This window comes from Monomorium pharaonis, chromosome 4 (assembly GCF_013373865.1).
Source record: "Monomorium pharaonis isolate MP-MQ-018 chromosome 4, ASM1337386v2, whole genome shotgun sequence".
NCBI lineage: Eukaryota > Metazoa > Arthropoda > Insecta > Hymenoptera > Formicidae > Monomorium > Monomorium pharaonis.
In genome coordinates this window covers 6,424,721-6,444,287 of record NC_050470.1, presented here as the reverse complement: position 1 = coordinate 6,444,287, position 19,567 = coordinate 6,424,721, and the positions used below count along the sequence as shown (strand labels likewise).

The window sequence follows — 19,567 nt, the reverse complement described above, 5'->3', positions numbered from 1 at the left end:
TCGAATAAATATTACGAAACACAATTTTACATAAGATTCAAAAGTAAAAAAAATATATATTATACATAAAAAATTTTTAAACTAATAAGAGAATTATATTTAAATTTTACAGAGATATTTAAACGTAATATATATAATAAATCTATAAAATTCTTAAAATCTTTCAAATACTTTTATAATTCTTTGAAATATGATGCGTACGTACTTCAATGTTTTCTTAAATTTATAGCATATAAGACTTATTATATTATAAGCTAGATAAAATTGCGAAAGAGATACGAAAAGGAAAGGTATTTAACACAAATGAACATGGCAAGAATATACTGTATTTTGTCCTTTTAATCATTACCATACGAACCGTTACTTACAAATCAAATTGTGATTGTGATTCTTCTTCCTGCAAGTCTGTAAGTTTCTCATGTAATAGTGTATGTACGTGTGCAAACTGCATGTGTGTATGTTCTCTTTTATGAAATTACGTTTATCGTCTATTTAGCATCATTCCTTAGCGATACTATTAACGTCATCGTTATTGATATTATTATTATAATTACTTTGATACAATAAGGCGCTATGTGATAGTAAATAATATATATAATAATGTATAAATTTAATTTTAAATACATGAGCGTAATAAATTTAACCGTTGAGTGTGTGTAAAACAATATTTTTCGTTGTTTAATTTCGTCATTGCTCTATATGATTTTATAGGTTTACGAGACGTTCTGTAAAACCGAACGTGCGTTTTAGCGATAAAAATACATTTTTAAATAATGCGAAGAGTTTGCATATATATTGCAAATTTGTATAATATATATGTATATTATATATATGTATATACATATATATATTTATATTTATAAACGTACATATAGACGAGATATAATCGTTAAAATGCGTATATACAAAAATATGTACAAATATTTCACGTTTTTTTTTTGCGTTATCACTCTCCTCTTTCCTAACTGTCAACATCTACATCTTGGGCTCCTTGATATATACGTAATATGGCATCCGTTACCTTGGAGATATCTTTTGTCAAGCTATCCACAATTTAAAGTATAAAAATCAGAATCTTTTTATCTCCCGTATTAAAACTAGAACAATTGAATTTGTTTTGAATATAAAAACAGAAAAAATTTTAATAAAAAAATTTTGTCAATTGAAAAATTTTAATTATTTTAAAAGAAATTAGTATGTCGGATGATAATAAAGATGTTCTTTTATTTACACTATGTGTACATGAATAAAAATTTTTATATTTGCTTTATGAAGTCTCTGATTATCTTTATTAAAGTTCTACCATTTAAGAAAGTCGTTCTAGTATTAAAAAGCGACGTCCAGAAATTTTTTCCGCAATGTTTTCACGATACACTGTAACATTCATCTTGCACATTTTGAAATACTTCTCAGATTTATTCGCATTTTGTCATTTATTGAAGTCATCCCTTATAAAAATGTAATACTGGACAGTGTTGAATTAGCCAATAATTATTACTTTTTTGTAAGTATTAATTACTGGCTAATTTAATACTGTTCAGTATTACATTTTTATAAAGGATAATAAATTAAATTTTTCTTTTTTAAATTCAAATTTTATGACGAAAAATTGACATTTACAAAATCATCTAGATAAAGGTAAATGCAACATAAGCTACCTGTGTATATAATCCTTAAAAATTATTTATCAATACCTCATTAGTATTGATTGAATATAAAATTCGTAAATATTTTTGGGAAATTTTTAAAAACAGTTGTGATTAATTCGAATCATCATAACATTATCGCTTATTTGCGGAAATGAGTATTTTTGGTTGTCGCGCTTCTGTTTGAATGCTTATGTCCACAGTGTAATAAAATGAGCAAATAAATGGCGTACCAGTAGCGTAATAAGGAAATATGACACCTAGAGTGATTTGTTTCACGTCTTCTTAATTATGCTGTTGATAGCAATCGCCAATACTAATTACTAGCTAATTGTTAGCTAGTTAGACTAACTTATTAACTTTTTCAATTCCATGAAAATTTATATGTGAGTTTATATATAAGTTTATATACTTGTCTGTTATAAGTAACAAAATTTCCCATGTTACAAACAATAACTTATCTTTACTATAATAAAAAAATTAATTTAATCATAAAAATTTCACAATTTTAATTTTTTGCTATCTATTTGGTTCTTTCTGTCTTTTGTCCAAGCAACCGAGATAATTTCTGATTTCTGTTACTTCTCTTATAAACAAATCTTTGATTCTAAATTTTTTTCTGTAAAGAAAAAGTTATTGTACTGTTAAATTAACCTGCAACTGACCTTTCTTCTTTGCTTTCCTTACTACGCTACTGAACGAAACGATTAGGAAGTGCACATTTTCTGGCAAATCGTGATACAACTACCGAGGTTTATTATACAAATAATTGTAGTTTAATTATTTCACGCCAGATTAATACAAATATATTAACACAAGCAAATATTATATTTAAAAATTATGAAATCTAAGAAAAATTATTTTTTACTTATTTATTACAGAAAAAAGAAGAATTACTTCCTCGTCAATTGTATCACGATATCTTGTATCGGATACCCTCGTATAGCGTATACATTCGCGATGCTTTTCCCGCACGACTAATTCAACAATAAGGCACATTGTTGCACACTCTGTTGGTGGAGGAGTGTTTAAACCATTCGAGACAGACAGAGATTATGATGTTGTTCTACATTTAGATCGCTAAAAACGACATCACGATCTCCTGCTGATCACTCCGTCCTCCCAATTTCCTGGCATCTACAGCCTCAAATCTCACAACCTGGAATCCTGGACAACGGTCAACGAATACCTTCGTCCGAGAACGGTTAGAATAAGGCAGTCTGTTTCTACAATCCCCTCCCTTCCCCTCAAAAAACAATTCGATAACAATTTAGAAAATTTATGACAATTTAGGAAATTCCATGGCTAAGATTAAAGAAATAAAAATAAAGCCGCACTTAATTTGATTTGCTATAGAAAATTAGAGTAAAACTAACACGAGTATTTCGTTTGATAAAATTCGAATCAAATAAAAAAAGATGTAAAAGATACAAATACAGCAAAAAATGCGACTTTATTAGATTTGGAAGTTACAAATTGTGTCGCCAGAATCGATACGCGTAAGGGATACTTAGATATTGTGCTTCCGCTAGATTAATTTGAAATCCGGGAACTCAAAACTAGGAAACCGAACGCGTTGTAAACGGCGCCACCGAAATTGGAGCGAGATACTCTAGCTAACCTGGGCGCAGCCTTTTTTTCCGTTAAACTTTCGAGTCGCAGACCAGCTGCTCGGTGGGTCATGTGCTTCGACGCACAGAGGGAACGAACGACGCGACATGCGAGGGTGTCGCGGTCGCGATTTCGCGACGTAGACTCGAGTCGGGTTAAACAATTAAATAGACCTAACGTATTGTAGAGAATATTGTTTAAATAATTTACGTTTCTGTATATATACACAATCGCGCTCGCGTTTGCGCGTAATTCTCGCTGCTGCGTCCGTCGAAGGGTTGCTCCTAAGCATTGGCACATGCACCGCGATCACTGGTCATCGGTTTACATCAACAGCTACAGCAGTTTCGCAGCACGCAATTTTTCGACGACACAATCCTCTGTTCTTATCTTTTCGAACTCTTTGATGCGCGCGTCTCACAATTTGCGCATGGCACCTGGGATTCAGAGTCAGAAGACAGCGGTTTCACGACTATCTCTTCTTCTCTTTCTCGTTTCTTCCCGTCCTGCTGCTACTTCAAATTCAAAGGGGAACAGATCTATGAAAGCAGAAATGCAACTCCATTGCGCGATTTTTTGGCCTTTCACACTTCCACACCGAGAACCCGATCAACAACATATTCGTATCTCTTCGGCTCCCCGTTACCATTCTTCTCGGCAGATTTCGGTAAAGGCTCTCTCTCGCCATTCTCTGAGCTTCGCGTGCTCGTTTCCGCCGCTGGCCGACCTTTAGCGTTCATAGATTTATTGTCGGCGTTGGACAACGCGACCTCTGCCTCGTTGATAGTTGTAGCAGCAACATTCGTAGCATTTCGATCCGTGATATCGTTGCTTTTCGTGACGGACAATGTACTTCCAATGGAAACGTTATTTGGCCGCGTTGACGAGGAATTTACAAACCCGTGAGCGCTTGCGACAGGCTCCGATGCGTGCTTCTTGTGCGTATGCAATGCCGCAGCTGCACCTTCAGTTCCAAGCTCCTCAGGTGACAAAACAGGAATGTTCACATTCACCCGCGTAAAGAAGGCCATCTTTTCTCTATAAAAAAAAAAAAAAAAAAGATAAGATGTCGCTGATTTAACAAATAATCTTTATTGTCGAAAATTTACAAATTTTCTTAATAAACCAATTCATTAAAAAATATTACTTTTGATTAACATTATTAATATTCAAGTTATTTTAAATATTACTCAATTTTATACTTTAAATATTATCATCAAATGTTTATATAGATATTCGCGGAAATATACAAATAACTAAACAACAAAAAACTGTGAAAAATTCTTATACATCCGGGAAAAACGAGAATGAGGTATTAAGACCATTTAGTATTATCTTATCTGAGATATAAAAAATAAATATAAATTATTTACAATAAAGAGTAAAATATTAATTCTAAGCATCTTGAATCTTCCGTTAGAATATGGATTAATAAGATTATTATAATGGAGATCACAAATAATAATGGAAAATAATTTCACAATAAAGAAAAACTTGTCACTTACTTGAAAGAAATTATATCAGGCTTTCCCTTCCCAGCCTTCGTTTTTCTCAACTTGTAGATCTCTTTTGAAGTTTTCTTCAACATCTTTTCCACCTTCTTATCCTCGAGACTCTTGCCATTTCTGCTACTTTCGGCTTGCGCCATAAGAGTTTGAAAATTCTGATCTTCCAACAGCCACGTTGCTGTATCAGCGTCGCGTTTCTCGCGCACTTGTTCCATTCGTTGCTTCAATTCCCGTAACCTACAAATCTCATCGTGAAGATTATTCAATCTTGCGTGTTGTGCTTGGAGATCTAATTCGAGATCCAATGACGTCCTCGCTGTCTGCGGCAAATGGGACGACTTTTTCGTGGTTTTGTAACTGAGGGCGGAGGACGGTCGCCGCCATCGTAAGGAACGTCTTTCTACCGAGTTCCGTTGGAAAGGTCCGCCTCTGCGATAAAGCGGCATACTGCTGTCGCTATCGCTGCGATTAAGCTGTGTAAAACAAGATACGAAAAGAAATAAATAAATAATAATAGATTATTCAGAAGTTGAAATTTACATAATTTATGAAAAATAAATAATCAATGAAAATTCTGTGATCTTTAAGCTAATAATAATTAGCTAAAAATTTTAATTCTTGAATTAAAAAATTCGAATGTTAAGATCCTTGTATTTCGCAGATTTTCTCTTTCGATATAGAATTTTGTATGGAAAAAAACGAAGATGTCTATAATAATAAAAAAATTTTGATTAAAACTCACCCGACAGATATAATGATTTCTACTGACGGCCGCGCTCGGCGAGAACGTCTGACTCCTTTTGATCACAATAGAATTTTTGTCGTCGTGAATAGCACCGGGTGCAACGCCAGCCGCAGAGAGTTTTCTCTGCTTGCCCTGCTCTGGAATAAACACGCATTCGGTGTTTGTTTCCTTGTCCTGTGTTGTTGTTCTCGTTTCCTCGTTCAACTCTTCATCTTCCTGTTGCGTTATAAATTTAAAGTCGATTTCTTTCTTAATAAAAATGTCTATAGTCTTGACAGTAAGCAATTTAAAATTTAGCACAAATTTGCGATAGAATATTGTATTAACAATAGTAAAATGCAAAGTCCTGTTAAATCAAAAGTTATGCTTTTTTATAAAATAAATCAAAGCGATAAATAAATACCACTTATATAATAATGTTGTTTACCTCGTGTTCCGCAACATCCTCAAGAGTGTTAAATACATCTTCCGTAAACTCCACGATGATACCTTCCTCATCGCTGTCCTCGCTCCCGCTTTCACTCCCATCGTCTTCATCCTCTTCTTCCGGACTACGTAAACAATTCAACTCTTCAAGTCTCAGCGTTACAGCTGTCTGTAGCTCGTCACAGCCTTGATTTCTCGTCAAGGTGGACGTTTGGGAACTGATTATCGTACTTTCGTCGCTACTCTCTTCTTCTCTCTTCTTCTGCATACTCCTATATACCGAGATATCTGACTCCTGCTTGTCGTGCTTCGCCAGTCTGACGCTCGTAGAGGCGCCAGTATCAGAACAATCAGAACTGTCGGATGGTTGCATGAAGCGGAAGGAGAGTATATTGTACCATTTCACGCTTGGAGATTCTGGACTAAAGTCTGCCAGCGAGACTTGCGCAGAACCCTGTAATCAAATTAGTAGGCACCGTTTAGAATGATTAATGACACTTTGTTTAGGACACAACTGTCTGTTTGTCCGAGAGAGTATAAAAATTTTGATTATTTGATTCATCAAAAAATTGAATATTAATTCTTCAAATGCGTTTTATACATACCAAACATTTCTCAGCCTCGGTGCACCAAAGTGTCACTTGAAGAGTCTTCGTGTACAATTTGTTAAGCGGCACGGCGATGGGAAACGTCTCGCCAAAGGTCGGTTTTCGCAAGTCCACGACAGACTTCGTGCAACATGTGTGGTTGACGGGTGGTTGCATCGGCAGCAGGGCGGCTTTAATGTACCTGAAATGCGAAGTGAAAAAAAAATTAGTTTCGCGGGTAAAAGGACGTTTCAATGCGTAATTGCACTTTCAGATCGCGGATTCGCTCGCAAGCTATCAATTATTCTCTAAAAGGATATTCAGACGAAAGCAAATAGAATTCGAGAAAAGGTCTCTCTCCCTCTCTCTCGTTCTTTCCTCTCTTTCCATTCATTGGCGAGATTGGAAAACGTGGGTTCATCGCCGCGTGAAAGATGGATCATTAATCAAACGCTCCAGTGTAACTATATACATTAATCTGTCCCCCTTCCTCGACGAAGCGTCATGCCGTTTCGCGAATTTATGGCCGGTGGCCGGGCACAATGGCCGCGAGAATAAATTCCTGAGTGGCTGTAAAGCTAATTGCAAGACGCGGTATCGTTGATAATAGCCGGCTCTTACGTAACGAAGGTGAGCGCGACGCACGGCTGGTCAATGATCCAGACATGAGTGCGCATGTGACAAAGATTTTATAATTACATTCCAATTTAAGATACGTCGGTGAAGGAGAAGAGGGGATTCGAGGGGGATCGATCGGCCGACCAACTCAGATCATTAAATTCATCGATTACGAACGGCGAATAGACAAAAGTCGAGTGCATTTGCGTAACTCGTCGGTAGGTTGATCTAACATTGCGCAACGAAGAGTTATTTAATCGGTGAAGTTATTTTTAAAAATGAGATACCGTTCGCGGATAGTTGGAGCTATCAGCGGCGGCTGTACATATTAAACCTCGCAACATTAACTAATCGCGGATACAAATATTTGTCTTACGTTTTCCAAAGAATGAGAATTGAAGTGTAAAGCTAGTAACACATAGAAAAAGCAGTAAGACGTAAGCAGTAAGAGTCAGCAGTCTAAATTTCTTACGTTATTACTTTAGGTTGTCAACTGAGATTGACTAAAAGACGTAAGATATTGTTTGGATTGTATCATTTAAAAGCAATTAGAAAATAATCATAGATACTCACACTTGTGCGTTATCGGGTATAAAAAGCGCGGCCAGATTTCTCGCGCGTTCGATGCCAACATGAAGTAATCCATCGCTTACCGAATACCTGACAAATGTAAGACAATAGAATTTAATTCAATTATTCGTTTTAATCATCATAAAGAATTTGCGAACAAACCTTCACAAAACAAAAAGTAAATAAATTTGTATAATTTATCATAATTATAACTAAATATACAGATAAAAACAATGTTATTTAAAAAATTATAATGTTCATAAAAAAAATAAATAATTTATAGAAATATTTGTCATAACAATATTTCTGTAAAACAAATATATATATATATATACACACACACAATATTGTAACGTACATATTTTAGTTTGACACGTTTGCAATATAATCTATAAACAAAAACAAAACATACCTCAATTTAATCTGCACCTGCGCCGTTTCTAGACTCATGTCGCTGGAAGCTAATAAATCCACATCGGAGATAGGCCCGGATAATCTTTTCCGATTGCACGCCTCAAAAACACCCGAATCGCCTGCAACGCTCTCATCAGAGACCGCGGCGGAGACGGATCTAGTGTTGGTGCCAGAACTGCTAGCTCTTGACCGAATCCCTGTAGGCGGTGGCGTTTCGCTGATTGGCGACAAAGGAGGTGGCTCCTGCGGCAGAGATGGTGGCGGTGCCTGCTGCAGTTGCAGTTGAACGCCACTCCCGCCGGGCCTACCCAGGCCGCTACCTTGGGACATGTTACTCGATTGTAACTCGACAGGCGGATGTGGACCGACCACAAGTTTCAGACGATCTTGCGAATTGACAGAGCAAGACTGTTCTTGCTGTGAATTCGCCACTCCTTGTTGTTGATTAAGTCTGAACTCCGACAATCGATCCTCTAATTGATTCCCATCCAGGTAAGGCGCGACGGCACCGCCAATTGCTGTCGTCATCGCCGTCGTTGTTGCCGTCGTTGCAGGTGCCACTCTCTGATACTGTCTTCTCTGCTGCTCTACTTGTTCATAAGCAGGCGGCGGACCCATCGGCGCATTTTCATACAACGGCGATACCGGCGGGCTTACACTGGACAGGCTCGACCTTGGGGAAAGACTGGGTTGGGATCTGCCGGGCGAGGATGTGCCGACGAGATTGTTCTGTTCGGAACCGCGTAACAATCTCTCGACACGTCTGTGAAGGTCAACCATGTCGACCGGTCGTTCCTGCTGCGAACTAGCTGAGCCTAGACATTGTGGACCACCGTAAATGTCTGTGAAACTAAGTCCAGAGCTGAGGGAGCCCTTGCTGCTCGTCGTGCTGAGGCTACCGAGACTGGAACTGCTGCTCACTGATAATGTACTAGCGCTCAACGTCTTCAATTGACCTTCCAATAACGCCATTGAGCGCAGTGCGTTTCTGAGTTGCTGTAACAATAGTTGCTTCTCCTCGTGAAGCCGTACGCGATCGGTAATAGTCTTATTCGAAAGCTCAAACGCGGTATTAAGATCCTGTTCAAGCCTGCGAATCTCCAACTGAATTTTCTTCATGTCCTGTTGCGTCCTTGTGCGCGGCGTGATGCTACGTAATTCCCTCAGTAACTGTTCCTTTTCCTGGAATAGCAACAGTTTGTCCTTGTCGCTCTCGGTTTGACCTGGCGTCACCTTCTCCTCAAGATCCGCCAATTGCTGTTGTATATGCTGGATCTGTTTTCTCGCCTCATCATACTGCAGCCTCATACGTGCCATCTCAGCTAACCGGGTGCCGATCGGTACCAACTCGCCCGAGAGATCGGTTTGAGAAGCCGTACTGAGCTTCTCCTGCGGCAAACTAAGCGTACTAGCTTCCGGACTGCCCTCGCATAGTTGCAACCTTGTCAGTTCATCCTTTAATTGCGCGAGCGATTGCATCAATTCGGCCTTCTCTTTCTCGCCCGAGCTCAAGGACTTTTGGATGTTGCGGAGCTCCGTCATGATCGCTTGTGCCTCCATGATATTATAGCAGCCATGATGATGGGTGCTCAATTTTTGTTCCACACTGCGAAAAGAAATAAATCGTAAAGATTAGAACTACTCTTAAGTGTTGCATTATAAATAATTAACAATATGAAATATAATAACAGTTACTTTAAAAAAGAGCTTTTTATAGTTCTGCGATACCAATAAAGTGATTTTCGAATAAAAAAATTTTTGGACTAAAAATAAGTGTTATAAGATACAATTTTATATAAAATCTTAGCAAAATACAAATAATTTTTGTTAAGATTTTTAATTAAATCTTAAATTCTAATTAATTTAATTAAATAGTTTAGTACAAAAATTACTGCCACCTATTAATATTCGTGTGTGTGTAATACCTGGCGAGAGTATCTACTCCTCGTTGCGTGCAATTCATCTCCGCTCGAATCTGTTCGAGTTCTCGTTTTAGTCGAGAAACTCGGCTCCTTGCGAGTGCCACGTCCGATTTAAGCAGGTCAGGGTCATATTTGGTACTCAAGGAACTCGAGCTGGAACACACTGTAAACCACAAAACTCTGTCAACACTTACCGATGATAACTTCTTTTTACCGATATATTCGCGCTACAATCTGTTTAAAATCGGATATTGGAGTAATCGCATGTAAAATCCAAAACTCTAAAATTGCCGAATCAAAGTAAATTTCTTAATTCAACGTTCTGCAATCTCGTTTTAATAATGAAACACGTACTTCATAATCATGATAAGATTAACGAAACATTCATAAGTAGCTAAATTTAACGCGCACGGAGTACCCAAATTATTAATTAATTAAAAAAAATAACCAAAATTCACTTTCTGTTAAATTACACTCACAACTTGTACGCGATGCGCCAAGGGTAGTCAAAGCGTTATTGAGATGATTGTACTCATCCTGAGCCAGGCAAAGCCTCTGATGTTTTACGTCGTAGATTTCCTTCTTCGCCTATAACACAGAATTGATTGCATCTTTTTAGAACAATTATCAAAACTTTTTTTATATTTATATTCATTTTTATATTTATATCAATATCATATAACATGATGTAACACTGGTTCTCTACGTATCGATAACGTATCGGCCAAACTTCTTTTCTCGTAAAGAGCAAGACAAATTAATTTGCTGTGTTAAGAAAATTATAAACGCTAAAAGAATTTAATTTGTTGTAATTATGTAACTTTTAAACGGTAGTTACTTAAGTTTTAAGTATTTAGGTGCTTGTGCTTCTATAAATAGCAGCGTTGCTGAGCTGTCCGGTTTTCAATTATTTATTTAGCGATCACGTGCAAATTGCGCGCGCTAGAATGTCAGATGTTAACTTATATGTGTAAAGATTAAAGATTATATGCGAAGAAATATAAATTAGAAGGATTACAAACAAAGTTCTTCGAGAAAATAAAATCAAGAAGGCAAATATCTTTTTCTTTAATATAAAAGAGACTTTTTTTAGGTAATCGTTGAAAAAAGAAGAATTGTAATTTTATATTTTCATAGTTAAAATTTAAAAAACTAATCTCAATCATATAAATATAACTTCTAATGTCACGTGTCGATACGTCTTGCGTTTAAAACGTTTTATATAGAAAGTATAATTAAATTCCTATCCTGCGATTTTACGTTTATCTCACATATGTGACATCACTGTATTCTCAATATTTGAGAAAACTACACGGTTTCTTATGCAAAGAATCACAATATATCAATCTCACAATTCGTTGACACATAATCATGTTTTGTCGTAAAGAAATATTTGCAACTCTAATATCTCGATGAAAAATTTTGCGAAGCACCTCCTAAATAAAAACGAGAACGAGAATTTTACTTGCAAACAAAACCACTAAAAATACACTATTTCCATCTTTGGAAAGAAGCGACGCGCAATAACTAGTGGAACCGACGAGTACTTGAGAAACATTTCTCAAACGAGTAATCCAAATGAGAGTCCTTACATATTCACAGTAGTAATACGCTGTAGCATCGGTATCGTTGCGCTTATAACACTGCTCCCAATAGAACCGCTGTATTTGCTCGTCGTTCTCATAATCGTTATGATAACACATCCTCATGCGATATTGCGACACAACGTTTTCGTAGATTTGCTCTTGCTGTTGTTGCTGTTGTTGCCGCTGCTGAATTAAGCGTTGCTGTTGATACTGAAGATACGTTGGAGGCTGAAAATTTCTGTGCTGCTGTTCCTGCGCGTGTTGCTGCTGTTGTTGTTGGTGGTGGTGCTGCTGCTGTTGTTGTTGATGGTAATTGTTGACGTAATTACGGTACTGATGTGCCGGTACGAGTACGCAGAGGGTGTACTGACGGTCCATGCCGAGTACACGATGAACTGTGCGCACTCTCTGGCTACGCGATGCCTTTCTTCCTCCTGTTCCTGCTCCTCCTTCACCTCCGCTTTTTCCTCTTCTTCCTCTCTTCTTTCTATTTCTCTTCCACCTTATCTTTCTCTTCTCTCTCTCTCTTGCCGCCTCCTTTCGTTTCTCCGCTTCTTCACTTCCTCCTCTCGATCCCCGTCTCGTACCCTCCTGCACTCTCGTGTACTCTTCTATCTCCTCTTTTCTCCTCGCCTCATCTTCGCGAAGGCCTCCTCGAGACTGGCCGCTGTACGGGGCCCGAAATTCCAATCCCCACCCCCTCCCCTCCGTGGGTCTCAATTTTTAAGGGATCCCACCTTTTTTCCTCTTTTTGCCTTCTCTTCCTTCGCTTCTTGCATCGTCCGGCCAGTCCTGCCCCTACTCTTCAGCGTCCATCCTCTCCCTCCTCCGATACCCTTTTTACCCCTACCACCGCAGCCTCGCGCACACAGATTCTTTCCTCTCTTCAACGGGATGGAGCACAAACTGGCTCCACGTACTCCCTCTTGATTCTCCTCCTCCTTCTCTTCTTCTGCTTCTTCTTCTTCATCTTCTCCTCTCTCATTCCAGGCGCTTCCTCCATCGTATATTTTTCATGCTATCTCTTTCACTTCTTGGCGGCCTCAAGCGCCTCTTTCTTACCCAACGTAAAAAGACGGGCCTCGGCAACCCCGACAAGATTGTTGCAACTAAGACCTCGATTTATTTCTAATTTCGAAAAGAATTAATTAAAAATTTGAATGGCACAGTACAATGTCTCGCTCTCGCGTTGAGAGCAAATCGCTTAACTTGCCTTGCAATTGAATCCTGAGATTAAAGCTGTTAAATATTCTTTATCATTAATAATCAATCAGTTGCTTAGGGAAATCTTCCTTTTTTTAAAGAAAAAGAATTTCATATAATTTATTTTATTTTTATTAAAAATTTGAATATTCTTATTACATAAAAAATAGTAAAATTTTACTTGTACATTTTATATATCTATTACACAGCGTAAATACGTGCATGCAAAAGTACATGCAAAGATGATAAAAGAAAAGTATTATATAGTCAATAATAACAACTATTTTGCAAATATGTTTGTAACTCTTTATATCAAATAAGTTTCATTCTATTGTACAAAGTGTCGAAATCCATGTTTATCATCATCATTCTGGCCCTCGAGGGCGTCTATTTTTTTCACTCGCGGAATGTCGTCGCATGCAGTGCAATCCAGAAGTACAGGGCGCCTGAGGGCCAGTACACGATTCTGTCATTGGTGGGGACAGCGCGCGCGCGCACAAGCTAAGAGGACAGGAGCAAGCAGAGAGGAAGGTGGACGAGAAGGTAGCCAGGATTGCTGAGGGATCAGCGGAGGATGCGAGGACAAATGGACGAGGGAGAGGTAGAACAAGGTATGAAGAAGGGACGCGATGGAAGGGCAAGGAAAGAGGAGGGAAAAGGGAAGGGCGGGGAAGAGAGTTCTGGCGAGGTCACGGTACGACCCTGCTTGAACGTGGTCGCATCCGCCGGGGCCTTGCCGTTGGTAGTAGAACCGACCTTGAGTCGCGCATTATGCCCCGTCCTTGTTGGAATTTCTGGGGCCCCTACTGGCCCCATCAGCCGTGTCTCCGGATGATCATCTAAGAGCGGGCCCAGCCGGCAGGGCAGCGGGGCCTCGCTCGTTGCGCGCCGCCCCACCACTCTCCGCCAATCGCGGGGACTCGCCTCCTCATCCGTGAGGCTCCAGTATGTGCACCGGAGGAGAGCACACGGGTTCTTTCCGCTCCCTCCCTCCCCCCTCCTCCCTCCCGGCCACTTCTCTCTCTTTCGTGCCTTTTCGCATCCTCTCCACGAAGCCATCGTGATCTCTCCCCCTCCCCTCCACGCCACTCTTCCTCTTCGCCCTCAAAACGTCGGAGAAAACCTACGGCGCCTCGCGCGCATATTTCTCGGTCCATACTATTATTGTCGAGAGAGCACACACAGATGGTATCGAGTACGGGCCTGTTGGTCCGCTCCGCGGAAAGCAGTCTTATTTTTTCCACCCGCTTGTCCTCCCTGTCGTCGTCCTTATTCTTTTCCTTCTCCATCTCTTTCATTCCCTCGTCGCTGCCGCTACGATAGCTTGGCGACCTCCGACTAGTGCATTCTTTTTTTCGTTCGATGGACTTTTTTCTTCTCTTCCCCAGCACAGCAAAACGATTTCGATTTCCGACAGGAAGTCTCCGACTCGCTTTTGGGTCCCAATCGTCACTCACTCTCCCCTGATTTCGACCTTTTCCGTATATATGACATATACTAATGCGAGGCATTCGAAACGGAATTTTTTTTCGGTTAACTTTTAAAAATTCCACGCTAAAGAGAACGTAAATACACATTTTGCATATTTGTTTCTCTTTTCTACTATTTTACGTGTGTGATATTTTACTTTTACATTGTTTTACAACTTCATAATTCCGAGGTTTCGAAACCTTATATCACAGATTAAATTGTCTTTTACAATTAATATCCGAATCCCTTAAATACATTCCCGTAGTACGCGTATATAAAACACTTGTGCCTAAAATAATTTTTTTTAAAGTACCTTAAAAATAATTGTTAAAACATATTTATTATAGATTGATATTTCTAAGATTTTATGCCTGATTGACAATAATTGTTTTGCTTGCGACTCTAATTGAAACTAGCTAGAGCCCGTAGCCCCTGTTTCTCGGTATCGTCCGATGTCTAGGACCTCCCGCCTGAAAGGAGTCGAAGGAACGAGAACTCTTCAGCGACAGCCGCATTCCAAGCGAGACGCCTAATACCGTTCCTAGTATGAGAAAAAACAAAAGGTCATCTCGAAGGATACGAGGGGAGGAAGGTACAGCAGGATCATACGATGAAGACGAGCCCCGCGCGCGTCGTCGGATCGTCCGTGTAGAAGAGAGGGAACGCGCGACAGGATGAAGAGGAGGCGGAAGGCATCTCTCGGATATATTCCTGCGCAAACGGCCGCGATTTATACCGCCTGGAGCTCGCTATCCTAGGAGCCGAATGCCTAACTGATTGCTGAATTCCATTCCATCGGCCTGCCTTCTCTCCCTCCATCTCCATCCCTCTCTCTCTCTCTCTCTCTCTCTCTTCCTGCTCCTCGTTCTCGCGAGTGCCTCGCGTCCTCCGCCTTGAGAATGCTACGAGAAACCACGAACATCGTTTGCTCTCGTTCAAAATTCCGCCTCGATAGAACCATCTTTTTGTTCATGATCTCGGACAATTCCAAACGAGAACTATTGATATAAACTGTTGAGTGTTTTGAGTATTCTTAGTCCACATCGAGAGAAAAGCGACAATTTCTTTTTTTTTTTTTAATCACGCGAAAAATATTATCAAAAATTATGCCTTCTCCCGTGCTTAAAATCGCCATTCCTCGCGCGCGCCCGTCTTTTTTAAACGGATCTGTTAGGGATTATGCATTCCTAATGGCTTTTCTCTTTTCTCTCATTTTACATTGGGGTGACTTGCCTCACCGGCTCACTTAATGGCTCGAAAGAACTCTTATCTCTAGATGAGAAGGATGATTAGAAGAAGTCGAAGGATCACAAAGAAGAACAGATTATCGATCCCGAAAAGCAATTAATCGGTCATTTTCCGATTACATTCCACGCGTGCACGTAGTAAAAGTGATTACGCAGGCTTAATACTTTCTTACTCCGTATTGCAAAATCGTACCCGCGCGTCGATCGTATCGCTCTCGCTTGTCATCGCGCGGAGAAATTTCTCATTAAGGAGCATTATTGATTCACGTATAGGCGAGATCTCTGTTTACCGTTTAATTCATCATTAGCATGCAGATAAACTTGGATAAAGTGCAAATCGAGCGAAAAAATCCTCAATTACATTCGAACCCGATGGAGTTTCCGAGAAAAAACGCGAGTGCAATTTGCACACGACTGTGTCACGACGATTAAGGTATTCGGATGCGATCGGCGGTCTTTGATCGACAGGATCAAACGATGTATCAGGGTCGCACATATACATTTCAATGGCGAAGGTGGATTCACCATCTCTTAAGATAATTTTTGCGGTCACTGCGGCACAGCGTGTAACGTACGCGTGTGCACGCACGTGTGCTATCTCGGTGGCTTCATCTCGGCACTTGCGTGCGGCATCTTTCCGCGCGATGAAGGGACGACGTCCGTGGCGAAGCGGAAGACAAGAGCTGCACTAGGAAGAAAATATTGGGAGGTCGACGGGAATGCGAGAGCAGAGACGACGAGAAGGAAGGATGCGAATAGGCAGGAGAGTTACGAATGAGGGAATGGACCAGAACAGACGAAGAAAACTAGCATACCTGAAGGAGATGATGAAATAAAAAGATATGGTGAGAAGAGTAACTAAAGAAATAGATGAGAAGGCAGAGCTACGAATCAAGTGTAGCAAGAAATAAAGAGGAAGAGGAGGAGGGATAAACAAAAAAGATAAAACCAATGAGAAAATTGGAAAAAAAAAACAAATGAAAGAGAACAATAAAAAATCGGGTGAAGCAAAATAAGTGTCTGTTAGTGCATTAGATATGATAAGAAGAGGTATTGCATTTATAAGCTGTGCAAAAGCAATTGTGCAGATTTTTTAATTCTTTATGACCTATATCATTTCGTCAATGGTACACTACAAACGAAGACTGTCATGACAGTTTGACACTGTACCAGAGAGACGATTTCCGCGCGAACGAGAAAGACGAGCGAGAGCTAGAAGAACTCAAGATAGAAAGACTGAGAGAGAAGAAAGAGAGAGAGAGAGAAAGAGAGAGAAAGAGAGGCGCACAGGCAGGAAAGAATGAGGAAAGCGAGAAAGAGAAGAGGCCGCGGGGCGGCCGAGAAGTTCACGTTGCAAGGAGTAATGGCAAGGAAGGAGGCCCGCTCGCGCGAGCAAGCGAGCGAGTGAGCGAGCGAGCGCGAATGGTGATGGTGGCGGCAGTAGAGACGGAGCGGAGGAGGAGGGATCGGAATGCAGCCGAGTGAGGAATTCCGACCCCTCCCGCATATTTATCTGAGCGGCGCGGCGCGGCGTGGCTCGGCGTGGCTTGGCTCGGCTCGGCTCGGCTCGGCTCGGCGCGGCACGGCGCGGCGTGGTGGCGCGGAGGCAGCGGACCTGGGTCGGGCCCGGTCCGCGGGGCCCCCTTTTATAGTGCGCCAACCACGCGGGCTTGCGCGTGAAGAGGGAGTACAAATAAAGGAGAGAGGAAGCGAGGTAACAGAGAGAGAGAGAAGGAGAGAGAATGAGGGAGAGGGATGGAGATGGACCGAGGATACGTACGAGGCCAGTGCCAGGCCACTATTACGACCTTAGTGTATAGGCTTATTCAGGAATGCCCGCGGTGTTTTGTAATTGGGCGCATTCGTAAGATTTTCTTATGAATACGCGAGCGAGCGAGAGGAGAGGAACTTGTCTCGACACAAGTTCGATATAAAAATAGAACCTATAGTTACTGACATTCAGAGATGTTATTTTTATCATTGACAATAACAAAACTTAATCCGAATCAATTGATTTTATAATTATTTATTCGTAATTCTTTGTATTCCACGAAATCTCATTTTAACTAATAATAAAAACAGAATGTAAAAGTATAAATTTATACGTTTTTCGTTTCACATAAAATCTCTGAATAATGCGTAAAGTATTTAGACATGGGACATAAGAAGGCAATAAAATATTTTCGAGTGATAAGAAATGAAATTAAAGGGTTAGGCTTAGTGGCATGACCGCCACGGAGTTTATGAATTTTGTGACGTGCAGCCGTGTAGACGACGTCGCTCAAGTTTCCACCGGACATGACTTTCGTAGAATTCGGCCGGAGCCCGTTGCTACCTCCCAAAGCTGATGAGGACCCGACGATGGCCGCCACGACGAAAAGGAAGAAAGAGGAACGTGCTCTCGAGATTAAAATGATTAGGTTTAGGTACAAGAGTGGAGAGGAAGGAACAGAGGGGGAAGGAGAAACGCGTTGGGGGCCCAAGCGCTACCGGGCGCTCACGTGATCGCCCTGTGGCTACCGAATTCCGTATGAAGTGGGTCTCGTGCTTCGCTCGAAGGGCCTCACCAAGGCCCCTCTAAACAACCTGATCCACTTCGGGATAGGAAAATCGGACGTGCACATAAGCGGATGCAACTTTGTGTTCTCGATCTTCCATAAGGTGCATCTCGGGCGCTCGTCGCGATAACTTCTTCGCGTAAAATGCTAAATCTTCCATGAACGCATCTACGTTTGAAAGTGTTATGCGTAAAAAGTAAAAAGTAACTTGCAAATTGCTTCGAGAAGAGTATGTTTAATTTTATCATCAAAACGCTTAAACATTCTGGACAAAAGACAATAAATTTAAAATCCTAATTTTAAACTCTATTGCATATATATTGTTTTCGTAGCAATGACAAATATATTAGAACTTTAAAACTTTAGTTTAAAAACGAAAAACTTAAATAAATTATTTTTCCAAAGCAAATTTATAGATTGAATTTACTTTCATTACAACTTCATAATGACTTTGTTACCTCACTAAGATCTTAGCAAAGTATTTTATAAAATGCAATTATACTAATATTTTTCTAACATATGGTTAAAAAAAAATAGAGATATGACTCATAACATACTTCGTTTTTAACGTTTTTTAAGTTAAATAAGATAAATGACAATTCAAAAGAGACATTTAAGTATTAATAAATATTCGTTCACTATATGTGCGTCACCGAAAACTATGTCTAAAGGCTTTTCGATTATTGCTGCGAAATATTTTGAATTTTTTGATAAAATTTCGAGCTCTCTCGCAAGAAATTATACATGTAAAACTTTCATTTCGAATCATACTTGTAACAAAAGAACTTTTGTTACAGAGACTTGTGAACTTCAAATTCCTCGACGATGAATCCATCGTTGCGAGATCTGTTCGCGGTAGGATATACTGTACAAAAGCATTTCGCACACACGTACATTTATCGACGTGCGCGTGAATTTCTGCAAGCGTCGGATGGAACGCGCGAGATCAGTGATATCTGATTCAGATTTACGTTCGATAGCAGGGGGGGGGGGAGGGGAAAGGGTACGAGAGTAGGGGAACGGAGGGATCAAGAGTAATCGGGCTGACGGTCGAGAAAGGAATTTCTTTAGCCGGACAGCTGCTGCCGAACAAAGGACGCGGGATATAAAAGAAGAGTTCCTCAAGGCGCACGTGGCTCCCGCAAGAGAAAAAGAGTAGGAGAAGGGAAAGATGAAGAGAGAAAGCGAGAGAAAGAGAGAGAGAGAGAGAGAGAGAGAGATCCACGGCTAATACAAGAACTGGACATACACGCGACCTGCTGCTCCGGTACCTTTCCAAAAATTCCTCCCCTCCCCATCAATCCAATTTCACCTTTTCCTAAATCATATAAAAAAAAAAAATATCGATCGCTCGGCATTAACGTCAGAAAATAAAATTACGGAAAAATTTAAAAAAAAACCTAATTTAAAAGTAAAAATTTATCCACCCTTGTTTCTCTCTCATTATTTTATTTGA

At 40.0% G+C, this 19,567-nt stretch overlaps 2 protein-coding genes across 2 annotated transcripts in view; both read right to left on the bottom strand.

The window, feature by feature from the left end:
• Positions 1-319: 319 nt before the first annotated feature.
• The window catches only part of LOC105839762 (protein kibra), a 39,462-nt gene continuing 20,214 nt past the window's right edge, over positions 320-19,567 (bottom strand). The window contains exons 3-11 of the mRNA XM_036286047.1: positions 10,527-10,635; positions 10,051-10,210; positions 8,124-9,731; positions 7,715-7,801; positions 6,542-6,725; positions 5,938-6,390; positions 5,508-5,726; positions 4,763-5,238; positions 320-4,295 (exon numbers count right to left, since the gene is read on the bottom strand). Coding sequence (XP_036141940.1) covers positions 3,842-4,295; positions 4,763-5,238; positions 5,508-5,726; positions 5,938-6,390; positions 6,542-6,725; positions 7,715-7,801; positions 8,124-9,731; positions 10,051-10,210; positions 10,527-10,635 — 3,750 coding nt within the window. The 3' untranslated portion in view covers positions 320-3,841. The remainder of the gene's footprint in view (positions 4,296-4,762; positions 5,239-5,507; positions 5,727-5,937; positions 6,391-6,541; positions 6,726-7,714; positions 7,802-8,123; positions 9,732-10,050; positions 10,211-10,526; positions 10,636-19,567) is intronic.
• On the bottom strand, positions 10,643-19,506 carry LOC118645284 (myb-like protein I). Its single transcript, XM_036286084.1, has one exon. The coding sequence runs from the start codon at positions 12,009-12,011 to the stop codon at positions 11,484-11,486; it is 528 nt and encodes a 175-aa protein (XP_036141977.1). The 5' UTR covers positions 12,012-19,506; the 3' UTR covers positions 10,643-11,483.

Excerpts from the sequence above, each read along its gene's own strand:
- LOC118645284 (XM_036286084.1), bottom strand. The coding sequence starts at position 12,011 with ATGGACCGTCAGTACACCCTCTGCGTACTCGTACCGGCACATCAGTAC.